This window comes from Chironomus tepperi, unplaced genomic scaffold (genome assembly GCF_022539635.2).
Source record: "Chironomus tepperi strain 1889 unplaced genomic scaffold, CSIRO-AGI_Ctep_v1 contig_445, whole genome shotgun sequence".
NCBI lineage: Eukaryota > Metazoa > Arthropoda > Insecta > Diptera > Chironomidae > Chironomus > Chironomus tepperi.
Window position 1 is genome coordinate 2639967 of NW_027226567.1, and position 20635 is coordinate 2660601.

The 20635-nt window shown below is 31.6% G+C and overlaps 1 protein-coding gene across 1 annotated transcript in view; it reads right to left on the reverse strand.

The window, feature by feature from the left end:
- Positions 1 to 317: 317 nt before the first annotated feature.
- The window catches only part of LOC139098399 (uncharacterized), a 69311-nt gene continuing 48993 nt past the window's right edge, over positions 318 to 20635 (reverse strand). Inside the window, exons 8-10 of the mRNA XM_070650600.1 lie at positions 18792 to 18957; positions 2135 to 2218; positions 318 to 763 (exon numbers count right to left, since the gene is read on the reverse strand). Coding sequence (XP_070506701.1) covers positions 507 to 763; positions 2135 to 2218; positions 18792 to 18957 — 507 coding nt within the window. The 3' untranslated portion in view covers positions 318 to 506. The remainder of the gene's footprint in view (positions 764 to 2134; positions 2219 to 18791; positions 18958 to 20635) is intronic.

Below are 20635 nucleotides of genomic sequence, written 5' to 3' on the forward strand. Positions count from 1 at the left end.
TTTTTGTCATAAGATTGTGTACAAATATGATTTTCATAACATTCATCTATAACGGTTATTCAAAATTCAAATTTTTTATAAGATTTTTTTGTCAATTTTCATTTGAATTCAAATTGTTTAGCAAAATTCAAATTGAACTGTTTCTAAAGTTTGAAAATGCAACACAAAAATCTTAAAATATAGTTTTGTTTTTGAAAATTTTCAAATCAATTTTTTAAAATTCAAAAATTTCATTTTAAGCCTGTTTTCAAATGACAGAAATTAAAAGATTTTTTCTTATTATTTTATAAAAATTTATTAAAATTTGACAAATAAATTTCATTTATCAAATATAATTTCTTTTTGAATGTTTTCTCCAGGAAATTTATCATTCAGAATAGTCTCTGTCTACCTCAAAATATGTCCATTTCTTGAATTAACAATGCAGACCATAAGAACACCCACTTATAACCTAAATATTTACAATGACACCAGATCATACAAAACATCCAACCCCAAAAAATAATCTACGCAATTTCAACATGCTCTGATGAATCATTTGATAGTTCCTCCTCCGTATTTGATGCCGTAATGTCCTCATTAATTTTTGCTAAAAATTTATTTGAAAATTTCTTATGTCTTGTTGATATTGTCACATCCTCATTCTCCTGATCATCACTAGGCATTGGATTGTCTAAACATTTTTGGCACAATCCCTGCTTCAGCTCGGCTGTTGATGCTAAATAAACTTTATTGCATCGGACGCACTCTTCCGTTGATTCACCTTTAAAGAGACACAAATAAAAATAAATTGTGAGTGATTGAAGTCAAAAGGTCGAAAAAGAAGTAAAGGAGAAATATATGATACAGTCAAAATTTTGGTTCCTTTCCTTTGCAACTTGAAGCGGAGAGAGCAAAACACATCAAGAAAAATTTAAAATTCAATCAATCTTGAAATGTGATTCAATATTTCTTTTCATGTCGACAACAATAATACACAACAAAAAAATATGTGTTTATGTAGCTTGATTGTGGTTGGGTAACTAAGGCGCACTTCTTTTGTACTTTTGTAATTGAGAATTTGATTATTTGGTTCCATTTGGATTTGAATTTTTGTTGTTATAATGACATTAAATGTTAATAAAGTTAATTTGAGATTATGGGGAGAATTAGGAACTAGGGACTAGGTAGCATGTCATTGAATACTAGTTTCTTGTTGCCTCTTGCAGAATTGTGCAAATTTGTAGAATTTTCTAATATCACGGCTACATAATTCATGGTTATGAACTTGTTTGTAGACTGTTAATTAGACTGTTCTGTTAAAAGTCACGACCACTTGGGAAACATTAGCTTACAGGCGTTAACTAGCCCAAGCAGACAAAGGCCGTGTTCTGAAGATCATGATGAGCTGTGAGCAACGCTTCCGAGCATTATCATCTATTATATTTCAGTTCTCGAAAGCATACTTTGTATCTGTGAGGGTTGAATAACTTTTAGGCCATATTGCAGGTTGTACTGATCTTTGCAACAAACAATGAAGTTAGGAACTACTCATGGATCCTTTTAAGACACTCTTTCGTTTAATTTAAGACTCATCATACTCAGATTCTCTGTTCCAATCAATTATTCTGTTCACTTAGATTAGAACAATCACTATAAGCTTATAGGAACAATACAGCAATTCCATAACAACTATTTCACAATTTTGACTCAAGTTGGTTGACAGATCACTGTGCTATATGACCTTATATGACTATCAATAACCCGCCATAGAATCAATTGATGCCTAATACATCATTTATAAGAATAAGCTACAAAAGCAATTTGACACCACCAAAAGAAAATCCGCCAAAACCATCTTAACCCAAATTCAGCTAACCAACAGAACATGAAATTCAATATTTTTGCTGATTTCGGCGAGAAGATGAAGAGCAAAAAGGAAATTGAGAACATGTCTTTTGATGATCAAAAAGAGAAAAGGAACGGACAAAAAGATTGCTAATGTGTAATAATAAAGTTCAAGATTTTTAACGTTTTTTTTAGTATAAAATGGCACTTATGGCTTGCAGAGAGATCCAGAAAAAAAGGAAAAGAATTTCTCAAATTGGATATATGTAGAAAGTTCAATTGTCTTTATTGTTTTCTTATTCCTTACCTTCATGAGTCTTCATGTGAGCACGCAAATTGCAGGCGAGAGCAAAACGCTTGTTGCACAATTCACAGCCATGCGGCTTATCACCTAAAAGTGGAAATAATAAAAAAAAAATAGTGTTCATTAGTACATGTTGCAGGCACTTCAAAGCTGATTAAAATTATTGCCAATTTGATAGTAATGTGAGTGAGTAAAAAGCTGTTATAGCTACTTGAAAATTGTTAGCTGCCACTTACTTACTGACAAAAGATTGAAGCTGTGAATTGGATAATGATATGAGCTATTTTATGAAATGAAAGGATCAATCAACTCTTTTAACTTGATTGTTATTTTATTTTTTTTTGTTGCCTTTATTTGTCTGTCAATTTGTCTAAATATTCAGAAGCGATATGAACATTTTTTTTCCAATTATTTCAATGTTTTAAGCTTTCGATTTCGAATTATGAAAACAAATATGTCTGTAAATTGGAGCGATTTGGTATAATGAATTGTGATATGACGTTTGCCGACTTTTGATTTCGAAAATATTTGAATTTTGGAGATTTTAGGGTCAATTTGTATGTAATTTGCTGTTTAGTTTAGATGATCTATGCTTAGAATTAGGGAGAATCCCCAATAGGCAAATAGACCACTTTTAGGTAACGTAGTGGTCTTTCTGGATCATGATTCTCGATGCATGTTCTTTGGCTAGTATGAAATGTTAAAAATTTCAATATTTTGCATATTAAGCACCATTGATTCTCAAGCTAGACGTATATTGAAGTGTTTGTTTTCAACAGCTCTTAAGTCGCACTCTCATAGTTGCATTTGAAGATTATACACTTGATGACATGGTTTGTCTGACAGAGACAATGAATAACATGGATAAATTCCCTTTCTGGCTTTATTGTTTGCGATTGTGAGGTTGACTTGACGATAAATGACTCTAAGAACAAACTTATGCGTGCATATCCTCCTGATGGCTCTTGATAAGATTCGAAAAACTGTAAGATCTGTCTAGATTGCCAAATTCGAATGATCCAAATCAGGTGGCATCCAGAGTCCTAACTTGATAATGAACAAACTTGAAAACTAATTTTGGATACAAATTTAGACAGAAGCATCAAAATACTATAAAATTACCAAATTCTAACAATAAATTCATCAAAATTCACATCATTTTGATTCATAAGAACTAGTTCCATACATAAACACACAAATCAGCCAAAGCCTTTAACCTCAAATCATCAACTTCATTCTCCACGAATCTTTCTCACCTACAGCCTCAAAAATCAATCAAAAATCGACAAATTAATTGAGGATTGGACTTTTATTTATCAATTTCCTTATTTCATTAATTATACCAGATTAAGATATTATGTGACTAAAAGCATTTTAATTCTCATGTTCGATTTATGAATTTTTATTCAAATTGATTATCGAACGACACAATCAAATTTAATGGCTTATTATGGCCATCTCAATCAGAGAAGAGTAATTTACAGATTGAATGCAAAAAAGTCAACAATATGATGATGAATAAGTTGTAAAAAAAAGAGTTTGCGAAATATCGTTGGAACCAAAAAAAAAATTGTCATACACAAGTCACAACAAAATGTTTTGTATTGTAAAGTTATATAATATCCATCAAATCGAGTAAGATATATTTTTTGTCAATCAAAAGGTTTTTGTTTCTGCTTGATTGAGCAAAAAAAGTTTAATTTGTTTAAGACGTGAATGAGGTTGATCGAGGTTTTTTTGGGAGTTGGAACGATATTTTAAGGAGGATATGAGAGTTAAAGGTAGAGTTGTCCGATATTGAAACCTTGAAGAGATGCCTAGCTTTCAGAGCACGAATTCGATTTGGTAGAAATCTACTCGACTCGACTAGATTCATTCGACTTCGAGCTCTGCTAGCTGTGCTACAGTAGCATTGGCCTATGCCTGAGCATCACTTAGACCAATGGTGGGCAACTTTTATGCCGAGGCACACTGATAAGCCTTGAAAATTTTTGAAAATGCCATGAGCCAAATGCTGTTTGCGGTTCGGTTGAGGCTTACCACAACTGACCATTGCCTAAAATGAAGATATGCTTAGAAATAGACTAAAATGTTCAGTTTGCCCTAACAGACAAAGGGTCGCCATACATGGTATCGTAATGGCAATATAGTACCCAAAAGCATGTTCTTTGTCTGCTAGGGATATTCAGTAATTATCAAATTTTAGATAGGAAATCGATAGATGATAACGTTAAATAAGTACTTTTTGCTAAATATGCTCATAACTAATAAGGATGCAAAAAGTAAATTGCAAAATATATAATCATTTCTAATGTTCGAATCCTATAAATAAGATGATCTACTAATGGTTGTTTCACTTTCTTTTCCACTTAAAAATTATATTTTTTGTCAAATTTTTAAATGGAACCCTACATGCGCTCCTTACTTCCAATAACCCAACAATTCCCAAACCCCACAATAATTCACTCCATAACAATCGAATATAAAGTAATGTCACACATTTCAAATCCAAAATTTCTTCATTCACCTTACAATTTCCATGAACGGTACTCAAGCATCAAAGATCCAGCAAAGTGAAAGACTCAAAGTGTAAAAAAGGTGCCGTAAAAGATTTTGATTATCAATTATTTAATTATGATGAGCACTAATGGACGATTGATACTTTTTGTGTATAAAAAGACTTTTTATTGTCATTGGTATGTGAGCAACATGGGAAACAAAGTTGCGTACGCACACAAAATATTAAGTTATGCAATAAAATCCAATAAAAAACAATCACGATATTAGTTTTTTTTTTATATAGCATGTTGGACAAATAGGTGTTACTTTTCACACAACCGTTGTGTGAATTGATTGATTTATTGAGAAGTCATGGGAAAAAAATGAGATTGTAAACTTGGCACTGGCTTTTTCATGAACTTGCAATGTTGTTCTATGCGTAAATGCTAGTGACAAAGAGTAGAGCTTTTTGTGACAGATTTCTTAATTAGCGTAAAAAAAGGAGTTTTCAACATCATAGAGTGGTCTTGACAAGTCGATTCGATTGACTGAAAAATAATGAAAGTGCAGTGAAGTGAAAAATAATTTTTCTTATGGCAAAATGCAATGAATTGGAAATGGCTTGTTCATTATCAGCTCTATAAATGGTGATTGATATTGATCTGTCAAGAGATATCGCTGTGGGGACTCTTTTTGAGTTATTTATTAACTTGAAAGCTTGAAAATCGACAGTATCGCACTTATTATTGGGAATTGGCTAGCTGTGGCTAGTGAAAGAGTTTGCATCAGATGCCATCTAAGGGAAGTTAGGATGATTATTGATTAATCACGTTTTGATCGTTTTTGATCAGTTCCACGCTCTTCATGAGAGGTTAAGAATCACAATGACATGAATGAAAATTGAGAGCGATTGACTCTAAAGAACAAAAATACGTTGTTTCTATTGTTGGGACATTAATACTTAACTTTACCCTGCCAGTTTTCTATCATATTATATAGTTTGTCTAAAGCTGCAGTTTTAGACGAGCCCTAGCTTTACTCACGCACTAATTTCGCTGGCCGTCCAGATCAATTGTGACCCATAGCCTCCCTCAGATTGCTCTTTAAGCTGACTCTTTTATTAGCTTCAGTAATTAACCAATACCAAATTCAATCGTGTCTCTATCGACAGTCACACTTTCCTTCTCTTAAGTCTCTCTTATTACCTTGCCTTTCAGCTCTGTTTGTGAAATAATTATTGTTTTTGCTAGTTTTTGTATAAAACAATCATAAATGTCCAACTTTAAGACAATAACTTATCATTGTGAATTTCCGTACTTCAATAAAGTTACAATAGTTCTTACTAGGAAGTTGACAACAATTTTGAATGCCTTGAAATTTGTGTGACAAATTTAATTCTTCCTGGAAGCTTAAAAGTGAGGTTTACAACTTATTTTTAGAGAATTTAGAGCTTAAATAGTTTAAATTTGTGAAAGGAGTAATGTCATGTTTGACATTATGCTTTCCTAGAGACGTATTTGAGGTTATGAAGTAGATTCGAATTCTAGATACTGAAACAACGAAATTGTCAGAAGATGATAAGTATGGAAGAATAAATGCTGATCAAGAAATTAGCAAAATTTTGAAAAAATTGCAAATATCTATTTAATGGAGCAAAAGATTTCAAACATCAGGTCCTAATTGAGTCTTGAGCGCCAAAAATCTTTACAACGCCACTAGTCCAGAACAAAGGCTACAATTTTAAGCCATTTAAAATATTCTTCTCGCTATTCAATCCCAAATCATGCATGATCATGTGTGAAATTCTAACAGTTTTAATTTTAATTGAGGCTCACTGAATTTTTTTCTCATTTTCTGATTATATTTCTCGAGCAAAAACAGTCTAGAATCTGAAATTAAAATCGTTCTACTCAAAATTAACTGAATCAGATTGAAATTTTTCATATTCGTTCAATATATTCAAGCTGAGATAGACAAAAGAAGCGTAAATAAAATCGTTAAAAAAGCATTCTTTCTAAGATTAATTCCATCCAGAATTCGAGACCACGTTCCATAACGTCAGCTTCATCAGTTTTTTTAAATCTGAAATCTATGGGGCAAGCTAATAGATGAAATGAAAGTCGAAAGGTAGAACAACAAGAAAAAATAAATAAATAAAGCGAAAAACATACAATCATTCATGACAATTATAAAATTTTACGTTTCATTTGTTATACATATTGAGATGCTTTAATAATTCTCATCTCCCGCTTTTCTCCCTTTCAACTTCTATATTTCATTCAAAAAAAGAATTTTTTTTGTAATTACCTTCAAAGATTAGGCTTTTATATGAAATTACTTATAGATAGAAAACTGCTACTCTCTGTTGATGTTGATGCCTCACGTCTTCTTCGGTCTCGTTTTTTTTACGACTTTAATTAAACATTTTGAGACGGAGGGATATATTCAATGCGTATTATAGCACACACAGAGTAAGTGGAATGAATAAAAAAAATAATTGGGAGGGACAAAAAGATTTAAACGCCAGGGCATTGCAAAGTAGTTGAAATGAATGAGATGAAGAAAAAAAAAGCTCTTAAACGTGATGCTATATGACACAACAGAAGTTGAAAACATATAATAGAATGCTTCAGATCATACCGATCGTGGTAAATGAAATGGGTTTTTTGTGAGGTCATGGAGTTCTTAATTTTAGAGAAGCATGTGCATGAGACGCATTTTTATGGTAATATGTGCTGCTAAGATAGAAAGTAAATATTGGAAATGAGCACCATCATAATAAGAATCATGAAGAATCAGCAATTTAGAGTCTTGCTTTAGATGCTTGAAGCTTTGCTCTAGATTTGAGAGTTTCAAACTAAATCAACGCTTTAGACACTCAGATTTATCTAAAGCTACGCTTCATTTAAATATGCATCTAAAGCTACACTTAACTTTAAGTTAAGCTTCGCTTTAGACGCTCAACTTTGACTTATGCTACGCTTTAGACACTCAATTTCGACTAAATATTAGTTTTAGGCACTCAAAAAAGAACTTAAGCTTCGCTTTAAATGTTACACTTTCAACTAAAGCTTCGCTTTGGACGGTTGTCATTCAGATAAAGCCATGCTTTATTAATTCAAAATTTAAATTAAAGTAATGCTTTAAAAACATGGATTTATATTAAATCGTTGCTTAAGACTCAAAAAAGCATTGCTTTAGATTCACAATACTCATTAAAATCGCCTTTATCCCATAAATTCCTTAAATCCAGACAAACAGCAATCCCCATAACACTCAATATCCCAAATAACATTGCGCTAAAAAGGTCAATCAACGAAAAACTAAATACGAGTGAGATAGAGAAAGAGCAAAAATCCATTATTGGACTTTATCTCTCGACATTTTTATATATTTTCGGGTGCTATTGTGCTTATTATTTTCTTTAAGACGAATTAGAAATTTTTTTTTTTAATTTCAAAAGAAGCCTATGTTATAAATTTATCAAGTAGCTAATTTTTGATCTTTTTAAACATTAAGCGAAAGCAATATACACAATAATACAACGACAATGAAATGGCGTTTTTAGATGGTTCGGTAATCGACAACTAGCTTTGTTTGAATCATCATGAATTTACTCTTTTTTCTTACCTCTCTTTTCAAATAATCGCTTCATCGACACATTTTCAGAATGAATTATGAATCCAATTCTTTATTTCTCCTTTACCGATTGCTGTGCATTTTAGCAGGATATTTTTGGGTAAATGATGTCGGTTTGGTCTGTTTTGTGTTTGTTGTTTGTATTTTTATGATTTATGGGGAGATTTTGATAGCAAATTTTAAGGTTTGAGTGCTCTTCACCATATCTATGGTGAAAATACAAATTTGGTCGCCATTTTGAATTTTTATTTTTTTAAAATTAAGATTAATTTGAAGAGTTTTTAATTAAAAATTTAATTTAATTTGATCAATGCCACTTTTTTCTATTAGAAAATACAAAAATGTTCATGTTTTTCAACATTTTTACTCAAAAATTTTCAAAATTACTTTTCGAGGTGGAGAAATTTTTTTAGTTTCTTGAAGGAAATTAGCTAAATTTTCATTTGTCCCTAATGACTTTTGCTAATAAATAATTAAGAGAGCAATATAGCCTGTTCCCAAATTATGCGCCTAATACACCAACAATCCAAACAAAGCCTTCCTTATTCCCATTATTATAATATATTCATATAAACCTTTCTTTCTACTGTCTGTATTTTTAATTGTTTTTCTCTTTATTTTAAAAATAAACGAATCATGACTCTATAAGGATACAACTCAATTAAAATATTGGTAGACTGAATAATGACTTTGCTTTATTGTTATTGAATGCTAGTTAGTGTTGTTGGATTTTAATCGACATCGGCATTAAAAAGTGTTATCAAAAGGGCTTGCAGTAATTTGCATAGAGTTCAATTTCATTCTCATTACAAGATTTATGACGTAAAAAAAGCCTGCCATAAATTAAAACCTTTTCAATCAATTTTTATTAAGCCTCAAATAGAAAAAAAAAACAGAGTGGAATGAAAATATCTAAAAACTTTAATGATCTTAAATAAAAATTCATTTACGTGACTGAATATAGAGAAAATAGCGAATATAGAACGAATGGCTTGAAAATGAATTCATATTTCCTGTGTGTTTTAGAGATAAACGCTTACTAAAGAGAAGCGGTTGAGTAAGGAATGGTAATGGGAATTGTGAGTGTTAAAACGCATTACAGAGGCTATTAAGGATATGTTAGACAGGAAAGAGATGATAACTGGTATCAAGTATGTTGGCAGATTAGTTGAACGGGTTTGATCCCTACACTCATTCCCTCCCCTGAACTGGATGTTAGTAACCCCTTGGACTGGTATTGGTAAGAGAAAGAGTAAGGATTAAACATAAATCAATGACCTTAGTCCTGAGCGTTTTGTTAATCATTGGTTAATCGTGTATGGTGGGGGAAAATTCACATTTTACCTCCAGATCCCGGGCATTAATATACTTGCGGTTGGAAAGAGAGGATTGGATCAATAATTTAAATAGTTACTAAAATTAGGATAGATATACAAGGTGAATATTATTCAAAACTAAGGTAGGAAGTAAGAGATTGGAGACATAAGAACGAAAATGAATTTAAATTTCGAGCACCACACACTACTTCAAACCAGAGTTTCCGGGACTCCATTAACTTGGAATCCCGAATTCATTAGAGATACCTCTTTGGAGTCTAGAAACCAAAATGTCTGCAAATTGTACTATAAGTAGCCCAAACCTTCCAAATAGAAAACCACATTTTACCACCAAAAACAGCTCACAAGATAAGTTTAATAAAAATACATTACAGTCAATACAGGCCGTTAGTAAGCCGATATGATCGGTTTTATATAAGTATTAACAAACATACATTTTTTTGAGCAAACACCTTGCCTTTCAAATAAGTTTATCAATTAAGGTTATCTTTATGAAATTCTCTTTATGATTTTTTTTCGTACATAAATTATTAACTTCTTGACTAATTCAAGTCATTTCCATTTTTTTTCCTACCGAAATGAAGAAATAAAATAATAATAAAAATTATCATCAGAAATTATGGATAGAATTGAATTAATTTGTTAGTGTCACTAGCATGTATAAGGAGAGAAATAAAACCTGAATAATGAATTCACGCCACATAGAGTCACAACTCGAATCGTGAGTGAGAGAGATGCACTCAATTAAAAAATATATATATTTAATAAATTATTCTATCGATTCAATTGCGCCCACTCAAAATATACATGAAGAAAATATCAAGCAACGAAGTTAAAGAAATATCTTCGATCTTCTAGTCCTGACATTACGTTATTAATGTCTATAGATCACGCGAAAAACGATCTTCAATTGCTAAAGGCGTAATTTTTTTTTGTTGCTTGCTGCAATTTACTTTCTTTGCCTTTTTTTTTAAGTTACACAAAAAGTCTCTTTCTTAAAAAAAATATTCAAACTTGATAAATTTATTATTCAACAATGAAAATGTTATTTTAATTTAAAATAATGCAATATAGTTAGTCGTTATGTTTTCAGGGGTAAAAAATGTTGAACAGGTAAATTTTGCGCCAAAAATTGAAGAGAGTTTATGCTTATTGTGGCATATCTACATGCTATAAAATTGTATTGGATGGCCATCTGCTGAATTTTGAGGCAATTAAGGATGGACTTTAAATTTTTAAATTCAAGCTGAATGTTTCGGGGGATTTTAAATCGAAATTTAAAGGAATTGAAATTAAATTCTCAATTTATGGGTTTAAGGGATAAACACAGTATCAGAACCAATCCAAATAGACAAATAGCATACTTTTATGCTACAGGAAGACCACTTACTGACTTACTTCATTGGCTGAGGTACGAGAGCGCTCATTACCGCGTTTAGAGAACGTCTGTAGACAAAAAGCCGACTATGGTACCTAAAAGTGGTCCCTATGCCTGTTTTACAAACCAGTAACAATCCAGCATCATCCAACTCCAAAAATATCTTCATTTAAAGCCTTAACCTCTCTTAAAATTCAATCTTTAGCCAAAATCAACCCGATAAATCTTTAAATTAACAAATAAATCACTTGACATGCTATAATTGATGCAAAAATATTTATCAAGATCAAAATTCATTATGATAATTTTTCTTAAAAAAGAATTACCAATGAGTTCAATAATGCAGCATATAGCCTCTTATATAATAAATTAAAAGACTCTCTTAAAAGCAGATCTAGATTAAGATCTCCCTTTTTGTCATGCTGTTAAACTAATGCTGATTAAAGAATGTCGCTTATAGCTCAAAATTTATCAATTTTTTTGTGTCTTGTTCTGAATTATTAAACACGATGAACAGCACGTTTAGATATAAACTAATTGATTGATCTTTGTATGACGAATTCCGTTGAAATATTGCATTAATTTCATAAAAAATTAATTCAAATCATATATCATGGAATTTAACTACATTGAGCATTTAGCAAATAACACAACCTGATCAGAAATCAATCATAGAATTACCAACGAGTTTTATACTTTATATAACTACATATTGATTACGTTTAAGAACAGCTTAAGATTTCATTATTAAAAAATTGATAGTAATTATGGACAATGAAAATTTGTAGCAACATTTTTGTTCAGTTTGTTGTTGATCATGTTTTAAAGAGCTTATTAAGTCTTGCCTCATGTCCATATATTGAACAAAAATATTTTTGTATCAATTATGAATTAATCATTTCATTTCAATGACTTAACAATAATTTTACAAAAAGATTTAATTTTTGCAATCTAAAATTAATTTTTTAATTTGCAATACCGATCAGGTACAGCTTGTATTGTTGTTGCGGTGGTGCCGAAATGAGAGTATAGTTAGAGTCAAATGGCATTCAATTGGACAAAAGGACCAAATGTGTATACTTCGTACCCAGTGGGAGCCAATTAGCAAAAGTACCAAATTTGTCTATTATCTGCGATTTGGTTCGAAGCAGAGCTCAAAATTCACTCGAATTTTGTATTGAAAAGTCGAGTCGAGTCCATTTAAAATTCGTGCAGGCTTCGAGCTCTGCTCTGTAGGGTCGACATTCGAAGTGTAGGGTCGTCTCGTACCATGGTTGCATAATTTCAATGTGCGACTAACGGAAATGGACTTGGCTCTCTTTTTTATGGTAGTTTTTAAATGAAATACATACTGTAGCATAAGATACCAGAGCTACTAGGATAGCAGTTAAGCAATTGATGCCTTATTTCAAATCCAATGATTGATAAACTATCCAAAAAACTGTCCCTAGTTGTCCTGCATTTGCTACACTATTACTAGGTCCTGATTGTGTTGAAATTCACCATATCCCTAGCTAATTAACCTTAGACTGAAAGCAATACACCCCATAGAATATCAATACATACCAACAATCAACAGAAATTTAAGGAACAAAACAAAAACTCTTCCCCTTCAAATGAAAATGCATAAAAATGAGAAATACTGAATAGCAATTCCTCAACGTAAAGTGAAACAAGTCATGAAAACAGGTGCTTAAGTGTCTCACCTTCCTATGTCGACTAACAGCACTAAACTAGACTTAACGAATTTCACAAAATATTATTTTTAAGGGGAAGCAGTTCGTGAATGGATATAAATTGTTTTTTACAGTATATTTCAAGCAGTCACCTGTTGTAACAAATTCTTTCCTTATTATATGCTCACAATAGGTTCTTCTTTTATATTTAGCGCGTAATAATATTTTTGAAGAAGACACATATTGAGAGGGGGGAAGTATGACCGTTATCCATTATCCATTCTGCCCTAGACTTTCTATTTCTGTTTTGTTGTTAGTCTTATGACTTTTTGTTGTTAATTTAGAAACTTCTACAGGCAAATATTGAACGTTTTTTACTGTCTGCTGGAATGTTGTAGAATTTTTCGAGAAATATTTTGACGTAATATGTAGTTTAACTGTTCTGAGTTGTTGGACTTTGGATTGTATTTTAAGGAATTAATTAAAATTTTGTTTAAGGCTATCCAGCCGATGATGAAATGTTGATTAGGAATTATGTAATTTTTTAGGATATGGATACAAAGAGACGTTATTAAGGTGATGGAATATGGGTCAGAAAAATTAACAGGAATTCAAAGTTGACTGTGGATGTTACTGGATGTTTGCTAGCTTACTTACTTCGTTGGCCATGTAGATTAGCTGTGATCTATGGTCTCTCACTAAAACTGGCTGTATAGCTAGCAGCACTTTATCAATTGTTAGTAACAAGTGTTATACTGTCTCTATCAACTCAACAGAATTCTTAGGCTGCCCTCGTGCTCTTTTGCCACCTCCTTTTGCTTACAAGATGCTACTGGACATTACTTGGATGATGTATTATAAAAATTCGAATCTTAATGATGTTCATATTCAACATTTAGTATATATCTACAGATTTTCATCCAACAATTTCAAACCCATAGTTAGATAATGAATAAAACACAATAGTCATCGACTTCCCATAGATTCAAGACATCAAAGCATAATAAACCACAATAAAAGTCCAAGAATCTTTCCAATTTCCATCTCCCATCAATGAAATCAGTCACATAAAAGTCTCATTTAACTCAAAAATCCCATCACATTCAGGTCATCAAAAATCAAATCACAAAATAAAAAAGAAATTCGTAATGTCCAATAAATGGAATTAAATGCTCAAAATTGCTTATTGTCAAATCACATTTATGGACAGAGGAAAAAAGAGCTTTTCACATAGCTTTAATTAGAACCTTCATTTCGTCATCTTCTTCTTTATCTTAATTACAATGTCATTAATTTTTCTTCAATTCAAAGATAGGCAATAAATGAAGACGATGCGAGAGTCACCGGATATTGTGAAGTGCTTGCGATGAGATAATGTGTTATAAAAAAATAGAGAAAAAAGCGCGTTTCCAATTGAATTTCGACAGGCCATTTGACGATTCCATTATGTGTTAATTAATGTACCTCATTTCATATTGGATTGACATATTATATGTGTTTCTATGACTAGCAATACACTCTATGTTTACATCTGGGTACTGCGATTCCAATTAAAATATATGACGATAACAACAACATGAAATGATCATGAATGGAGTTCGTGAATAGTAATTTATAATAAAAAAAAGTATGTTTTTCAAAAAAATATTGGAAGCAATTTAACATATCAGGAAATTTAAATATTTATAAATGTTGACTACATGAATATTTGAAATTACCAACATTTATTTCATTTCGTCTCTTTTCGCTTTTTTTTGTGTGTCTTGTCTTATTTCATTTGACTTACTGGATTTTTTCTTCTTGATGCCTTATTTTTTTTACAAAACTTTTTCTTCATTCATTTATTCATTAATTCATTTTTTAGCGGAAGTTTTTGAGTAAAGTTGTAAATTAAGTTGTTCACTTTGAGTTTTTTTTAGATGTTTCAATGGCTCTAATACGTGTTTTAATTAGAATTAGAGGAATAGGATTGAGGTTTGATGTCGAACTATACAACTTAGTTGCTAGAGCAACATAAAGTGGTTAAGTTGACATCAGCATAGCAAAAATAGGTTTGAATGCCATGACAGTACCATGACAGCTGCTTAAATCACTTAAATCAAGCACAGTCATCTTAAAAGTCTATACTAAATACAAATTTGTAAAAATTACAGTAACTACAGATAGGAAGTAGATCCTGAAAATGTGGCAGACCCTGGGGAGGTCCTGGAGAAGGGATAGAGCCTGGATAGGGAATAGGCGCTGGTCTCAATACCCCACCTCCCTGATTAAACTCCTGATTATGTGTCTCTTAGCATAAACGACACAAAAGTAGGGTTTCTGGAAGCGGTTTTCCGAAAACCGCATAACCGCACTTTTTGACCCTAAAATGCGGTTTTTGAAAAACCGCAAAAGCCGCAAAACCGCGGTTTTTGCATTATTGGAAAACCGCAAAACCGCGGTTTTCAAAAAACGCGGTTTTTCAGAAACCCTACACAAAAGACGAGAATTATGTAGATATTGAGTCCATTCGGGTAATAAATGGATTAAAAGCACCATGTGGGTTCTAAATGGAACCTTAAGGTAACGTTCATTTACCACAAAACTCTAAATTCATCTATAGCATTTAATATTCAAGCATTAGTGGTTGTCAACCAAAATATCATCAGCAATCATATTAAAAATGCACTCCATCACAACAAAACGATCACATTGCCTTCCATACTCACTTCCATTCTCATTCGATATTTTAACTGATTCTTATCGTTCACATTTTAAAATATCCTACATCCAATACATATCTATTGAATGAATCGACAATTTGGTGACTTATTTTACTGTATTTTCTTTTATTTATCGGACAACGAATGAGATGAGGAACAGAAAAGGCCAAAAAAAAGAGAAGCCAATATATTCGGATTATTTGACTGTTTTAAGACAACTGACAGTCGTGGACCATTAATCTTTGTTCACCTTTCTTCTGCTGTATTTTCTTATATTTCAATTTTTTTAAATGAAACTTATGTGATGTACATTACATATCTATTTGACATACGAAACTCTAAAAAAAAAATGAATATTTTAAGCCTTTTTCCTCCATCTCTTTCACTGTCGAAATGCAATCATGATCGGACAGCCAGTGGCAAACACTTTTAAGCTAATTAAGATATTTTTCAATTCAATTTTTATTTTAAATAAAATAAGAAGAAAAAAGAGATGAAAAAATGATGTTAAGCCTCTCTATAATGCTAGATCATGGGTCACCAAGATTAAAGTGTTGCGATATAGCTCAAACATAGGCTCTACATACGAGCTAGACGTGATGGAATTTCAATATTAATCTTTTGAATGCATTTAAGCACGTCTACGAATTTTTGAGGAAATGAGATACTTTAAAAATTACTTAGCAGATGCTTGAAATCTCTTTTAACATATAGATACATAGCGTATGCTGTACATAAAAATATAAAAAGCATAAAGAGAGAAGAAAACTTCATTAAAATGTTGGTCAACGGAAGCTCTGTTGATGATGTAGTCAGTTTGACTTGTTAAAAGATTTTTTTTTTTTTTTATGAAAAAAACATGCAAAAAGTAATAAATAAATAAATAATTTTCGAAAAATTAAAGGGAATGGATGGAACGTAAAGATGTTTCATGAACATGATAATTTTTTTGCTGTAGCTTCGGGTGGATTTGCAGGAGATAGATACAATATTTTGAAGCACTTATGGATGTTTGGGATGAATTGCTCTTTTGGAAAGAAAATCACAGTTGAAGTAGTCATCTTGACAGGTTTTTTCCTGGGTTTTGTTTGTGACTTTGGACATTTTGGGATTGATTTCTATTGTGTGTGCCAATGGGTCCTGTTATCTGCCAACAAAGAGAAAGCTTGTCCAAACTAGATGACACAAACAGCAACCTGAAAGGCACATGGTGAAGAAAGGTCGATAAACTTGAATCAATTGAGTCCAACTCCAAGGATAGAGCCTCCCAGGTCTAAAAACACATTTTCGCCTTCTCAATGCCATGTGCCTTCCAAGAATCGCATCTATCCATTCAAAAATTCCATCAAATCCTCAAAAATTCCATCACATCCCCAAAAAAATTCCATCCTCTAACAAACCCCTTAAAAAGAATATATTTTTTTAATTAACTTTTTTACTCTCCATCAAACTTCCATTTGAGAAAATTATGGACGCATAAAGATCGTCCATGTCTCGTAACACAAAAAAAAGCAACATTCATGCACACATGGTATAATTTTCGATGGTATCATAAACGCAAAAAACAAAAAAATAATGCCTTTGAGGCAAATTAATTCAATTTTGTGAGCACTTGAATACTGGTTGCTCCATTCCATCGATGCTTGATTGCTTACTACTGCTTTTTGGACCTTCGCTATCAGTATTTTCAAGGCTACAAAAATGTGAAGAAATTGCCATGCAAAAGCGTATGAAGGAATTGTTAAGATCAAGATGTTTGATTACAAATTTACTGATATATCATCACAGTCTCTTCGGGACATGTAAACGGGGAGTTGCTTAAAAATGATGTCATATATGCTTGCATGCATGAAGGAGAGCATAAAAAAAGAAGTTTGTTTCATTACATCTTGCTTTGGGCAATTTATAATGAACAATACTGAATTTACCGCATATTGTCTGTCCATGAATATTAAATATTTTTAACGAAGATGCAATACCCTTGTGATGCTTTCTGGATGTTTATAATTGGATGGTTATGAAGATGATTTTGAGGATAATTACATGGACAGGAAAACAAATTATTAAAGTAATGAATGGAAAGGATATTTCTGACTAGTTAGCATCAATACCCTGAATTTAGGCAAATTCAGGAAATTACGTGTATATTTCAGCACAAAGGTAATTTACCCGAATAGCACAAATCCTTAATTACTAAGTAAGATCGAACGTACAAATCAATTGCAATCCATAACTTTCATTATATGTCTCCTAATGCTGGCTCTATCGCTGGCTTTCGTCCGCCAATTATCGAAACCAAAAGCAATGTTGTCTCTATCGACAGCTTCTTATCATGAGTTCTTGGGACTTCTTCGCGTGCTTTTGCCATCAATAAAATTTGAAAAATCGGTTAATCGATCAAAAATTTAACTTCCGGCCGGTTTGTTTGCAGGATTTGATTAAGGTTGCGTATGTCATGTCAATTTGAATCGATCACTCAGCTTGTGTTATTCGGGTTAGATATTTAAGGACATTAATATCGTCTTTTTTTTCAATTTTAGTAACAAATCTGATCAACATACTTATATACATAGTTTTCAATTGATTATAGAGAAAATTTTAAGCTTAATAGCTTAGATTAATAAATAGTTAACTTTATTGTAACTACAAAATCGAGGTTCAATTCCCATGTCATCAAACCTAATTAAAAATTGACTGGACTTCCTATAAGAATTATTAAATTTTTTTGTGTTAACCAAAACTATTTTTTTGACAAATTTTCAATCGAATTTTGCACAAACTTTGCATCTTCATGTTTCATTCTTGATATTTACAACCACAATAACACTCAGTTACCAGCACAAAAAATATTATTTCCAATAGCTTCTTTACTTACCTTCAGTACACATATCTTTCATTATTTATATAAAGTTATTGTTGATTATTAAGAACAAGAAGCATAAAAAGAAGAAAAGGCTTCATGATATATCGTAATAATAAGAAGATTGTAAGTATAATGGAATGGTATCGTCTGCATCTTTTTATTTTATACTGTTATCAGCAAAAGAATCAGAAAATTGAACGATCGTAATTTTTAATGAATGTATGGCGTGGCAGCAAATTAACCATCAAGCTACTGTCCTTCGCATTAGAATTTATTGATTTCTATTCATCGTCATCGGATATTTTAATGTTGACGAAGCAAAATGTGCAATAAAATGCAAAAAGATACAAATTAACAAAATTGTATATTATCGATAAAAGAGAAGAAAAAACAAGTTTTCCATTGGCAGCCAACATAAGTATTCTCAAGTCATATCTCTCTGTTGCTATCATAAATTAATTGATATGCTCACTCACAGTATAGAATTGATTATTCACAACATTATGATCGGCGTAGGTAATTATCAAATGTAATAATAAGTTATAATCGATTTGAAACATACATACCTGTGTGTAAGAATAGATGATTCTTTAGATTCGTTTGCTTGCTGAATCCTCTCGAACAGATATGACATTTGAAAGGCCACGATCCACTGTGTACGTACATGTGAGATTTGAGATCACCGGGTGTTGGAAATGATTTTGAACACAGACTGCATTTGTGGGGTTTTTCCTGTTAGATGGTGATGGAAAGGGAAAAGTTAGAATACAGTTTGTGTCATATGGATGTAGAATTAATGAGGATTAGATGACAATTAAAATAATTTTAGTAATTTTAGTTCATTTTGGAGAGAATGCCTAAAAAAAACTTAACAAAAAGCAAACGATTTATTCCAAGATCCTGAAAATGTTTTTATTAATTGGGATTTGAACCCACCAACTCATAATCTTTGGAATTCCATTACCATGAAAAGTTTTTTAGCATATGAGCTAATAATCCTTTAAAGTCTTGTAATTGACTATGATAAATCGACATTTTAAGATTGAAATCATCAAAATTCACAATTTAATTAATCTAAATATAAGGAAAATATATTTTGTAGATCTATACTCAAAATACAAATATTTATGCAAAGCCTTTTTGATTAATAACTGCTAAAACTCTTTGTCTTAAAGCAGTATCCATCCCAAGCGACACAAATGAAATGAAAGAATCATTAAGAAATCCTTACAGAGCCTGTATGGATTCTGAATTCTGTATTAGTTCCAGAAGGTATTTTGTTCGAGCTTCCGAATCTATGGACGTACAAATTCGCTTCATTAATGTCCAATCTACACTACAATTTGCCCATACCATTTGACATCTCCAATATGACTCCTATTTGTCCATATCATTTGTCAAGTGGAAGCCAGTGATAGAGCCAGCTTCAGGCAACTCCTGTACTAAGTCATGGATCACAATTGATCTGTACGACCAGTAAAGTAAGTCCAAATCATACCAAACAAGCCACAATACCAACAAAAATTCAAAATTCAAAAAAAGTTCCCACAAAGTCATAGGAAATGCGCTAAAAATAAAACATTTCTTATGGTAAAATGATTTCAAGTAGATTCCCAAGAATCACCTCAAATGATACAATAATTCGTCTTCGCGAGGGGTAACATAAACTCATAAAGAAGGTAAGAACACAATAAGAAGATTCTAGAGAAATAAAAAAAAAGTCATTTCTTAAAGGCGACTCTTTAAGAAAATCAGCGACGCGTGAATTCCCACAATTCTGAAGTCAGAATTATATTTTTACTCATGTTGCTTTTTAAAAAATATCTGTTTGATTGGAGGAGGAGGTTGGGTCTCAATTTACAAGACTCTTTCCAATTATTTTCGTTGTCATTTTGTTATGACATTGTTCTTTTTGTGATGTTCAGAATTGTTTCTTTTTTTGTTTGGTTATAAAATGACTTCTAATTTGATTTCTTTTTCATACCTCCACTAAAAAAAGAAGGCATTCATTTCAATAGTTCCATAAATCTTTCTTTTCCCATTATGAGGCTGTCAATTGTTGGCTTTTATTCTTTATTGTCTTCATATCAATGTCTGAATTGTGGATGCAAATTATTGGTAATATTTTCATAAATCTTTGATCTATAAGGTCTTTTTTATTAGTTCGTTTTATTAGGATTTTAGGAGATTTTATTGAGTTACAGCGAAGATTTTTGCAAAATTCATTCCAGACTGTGGAAATCTGAGTGTCGAAATCCTTCGACACTGAATGTCGAAGGATTCAAAAAACGTTGAAGGTAGTCGAAATTTCAAATTAATTTTGATCGTTATAAAAATTGATGTTAAAATCTGTTAATTTTCGACTAAAACTCTCACAAGAAGCTTGATTTGTTGTTAAACAACCTAAATA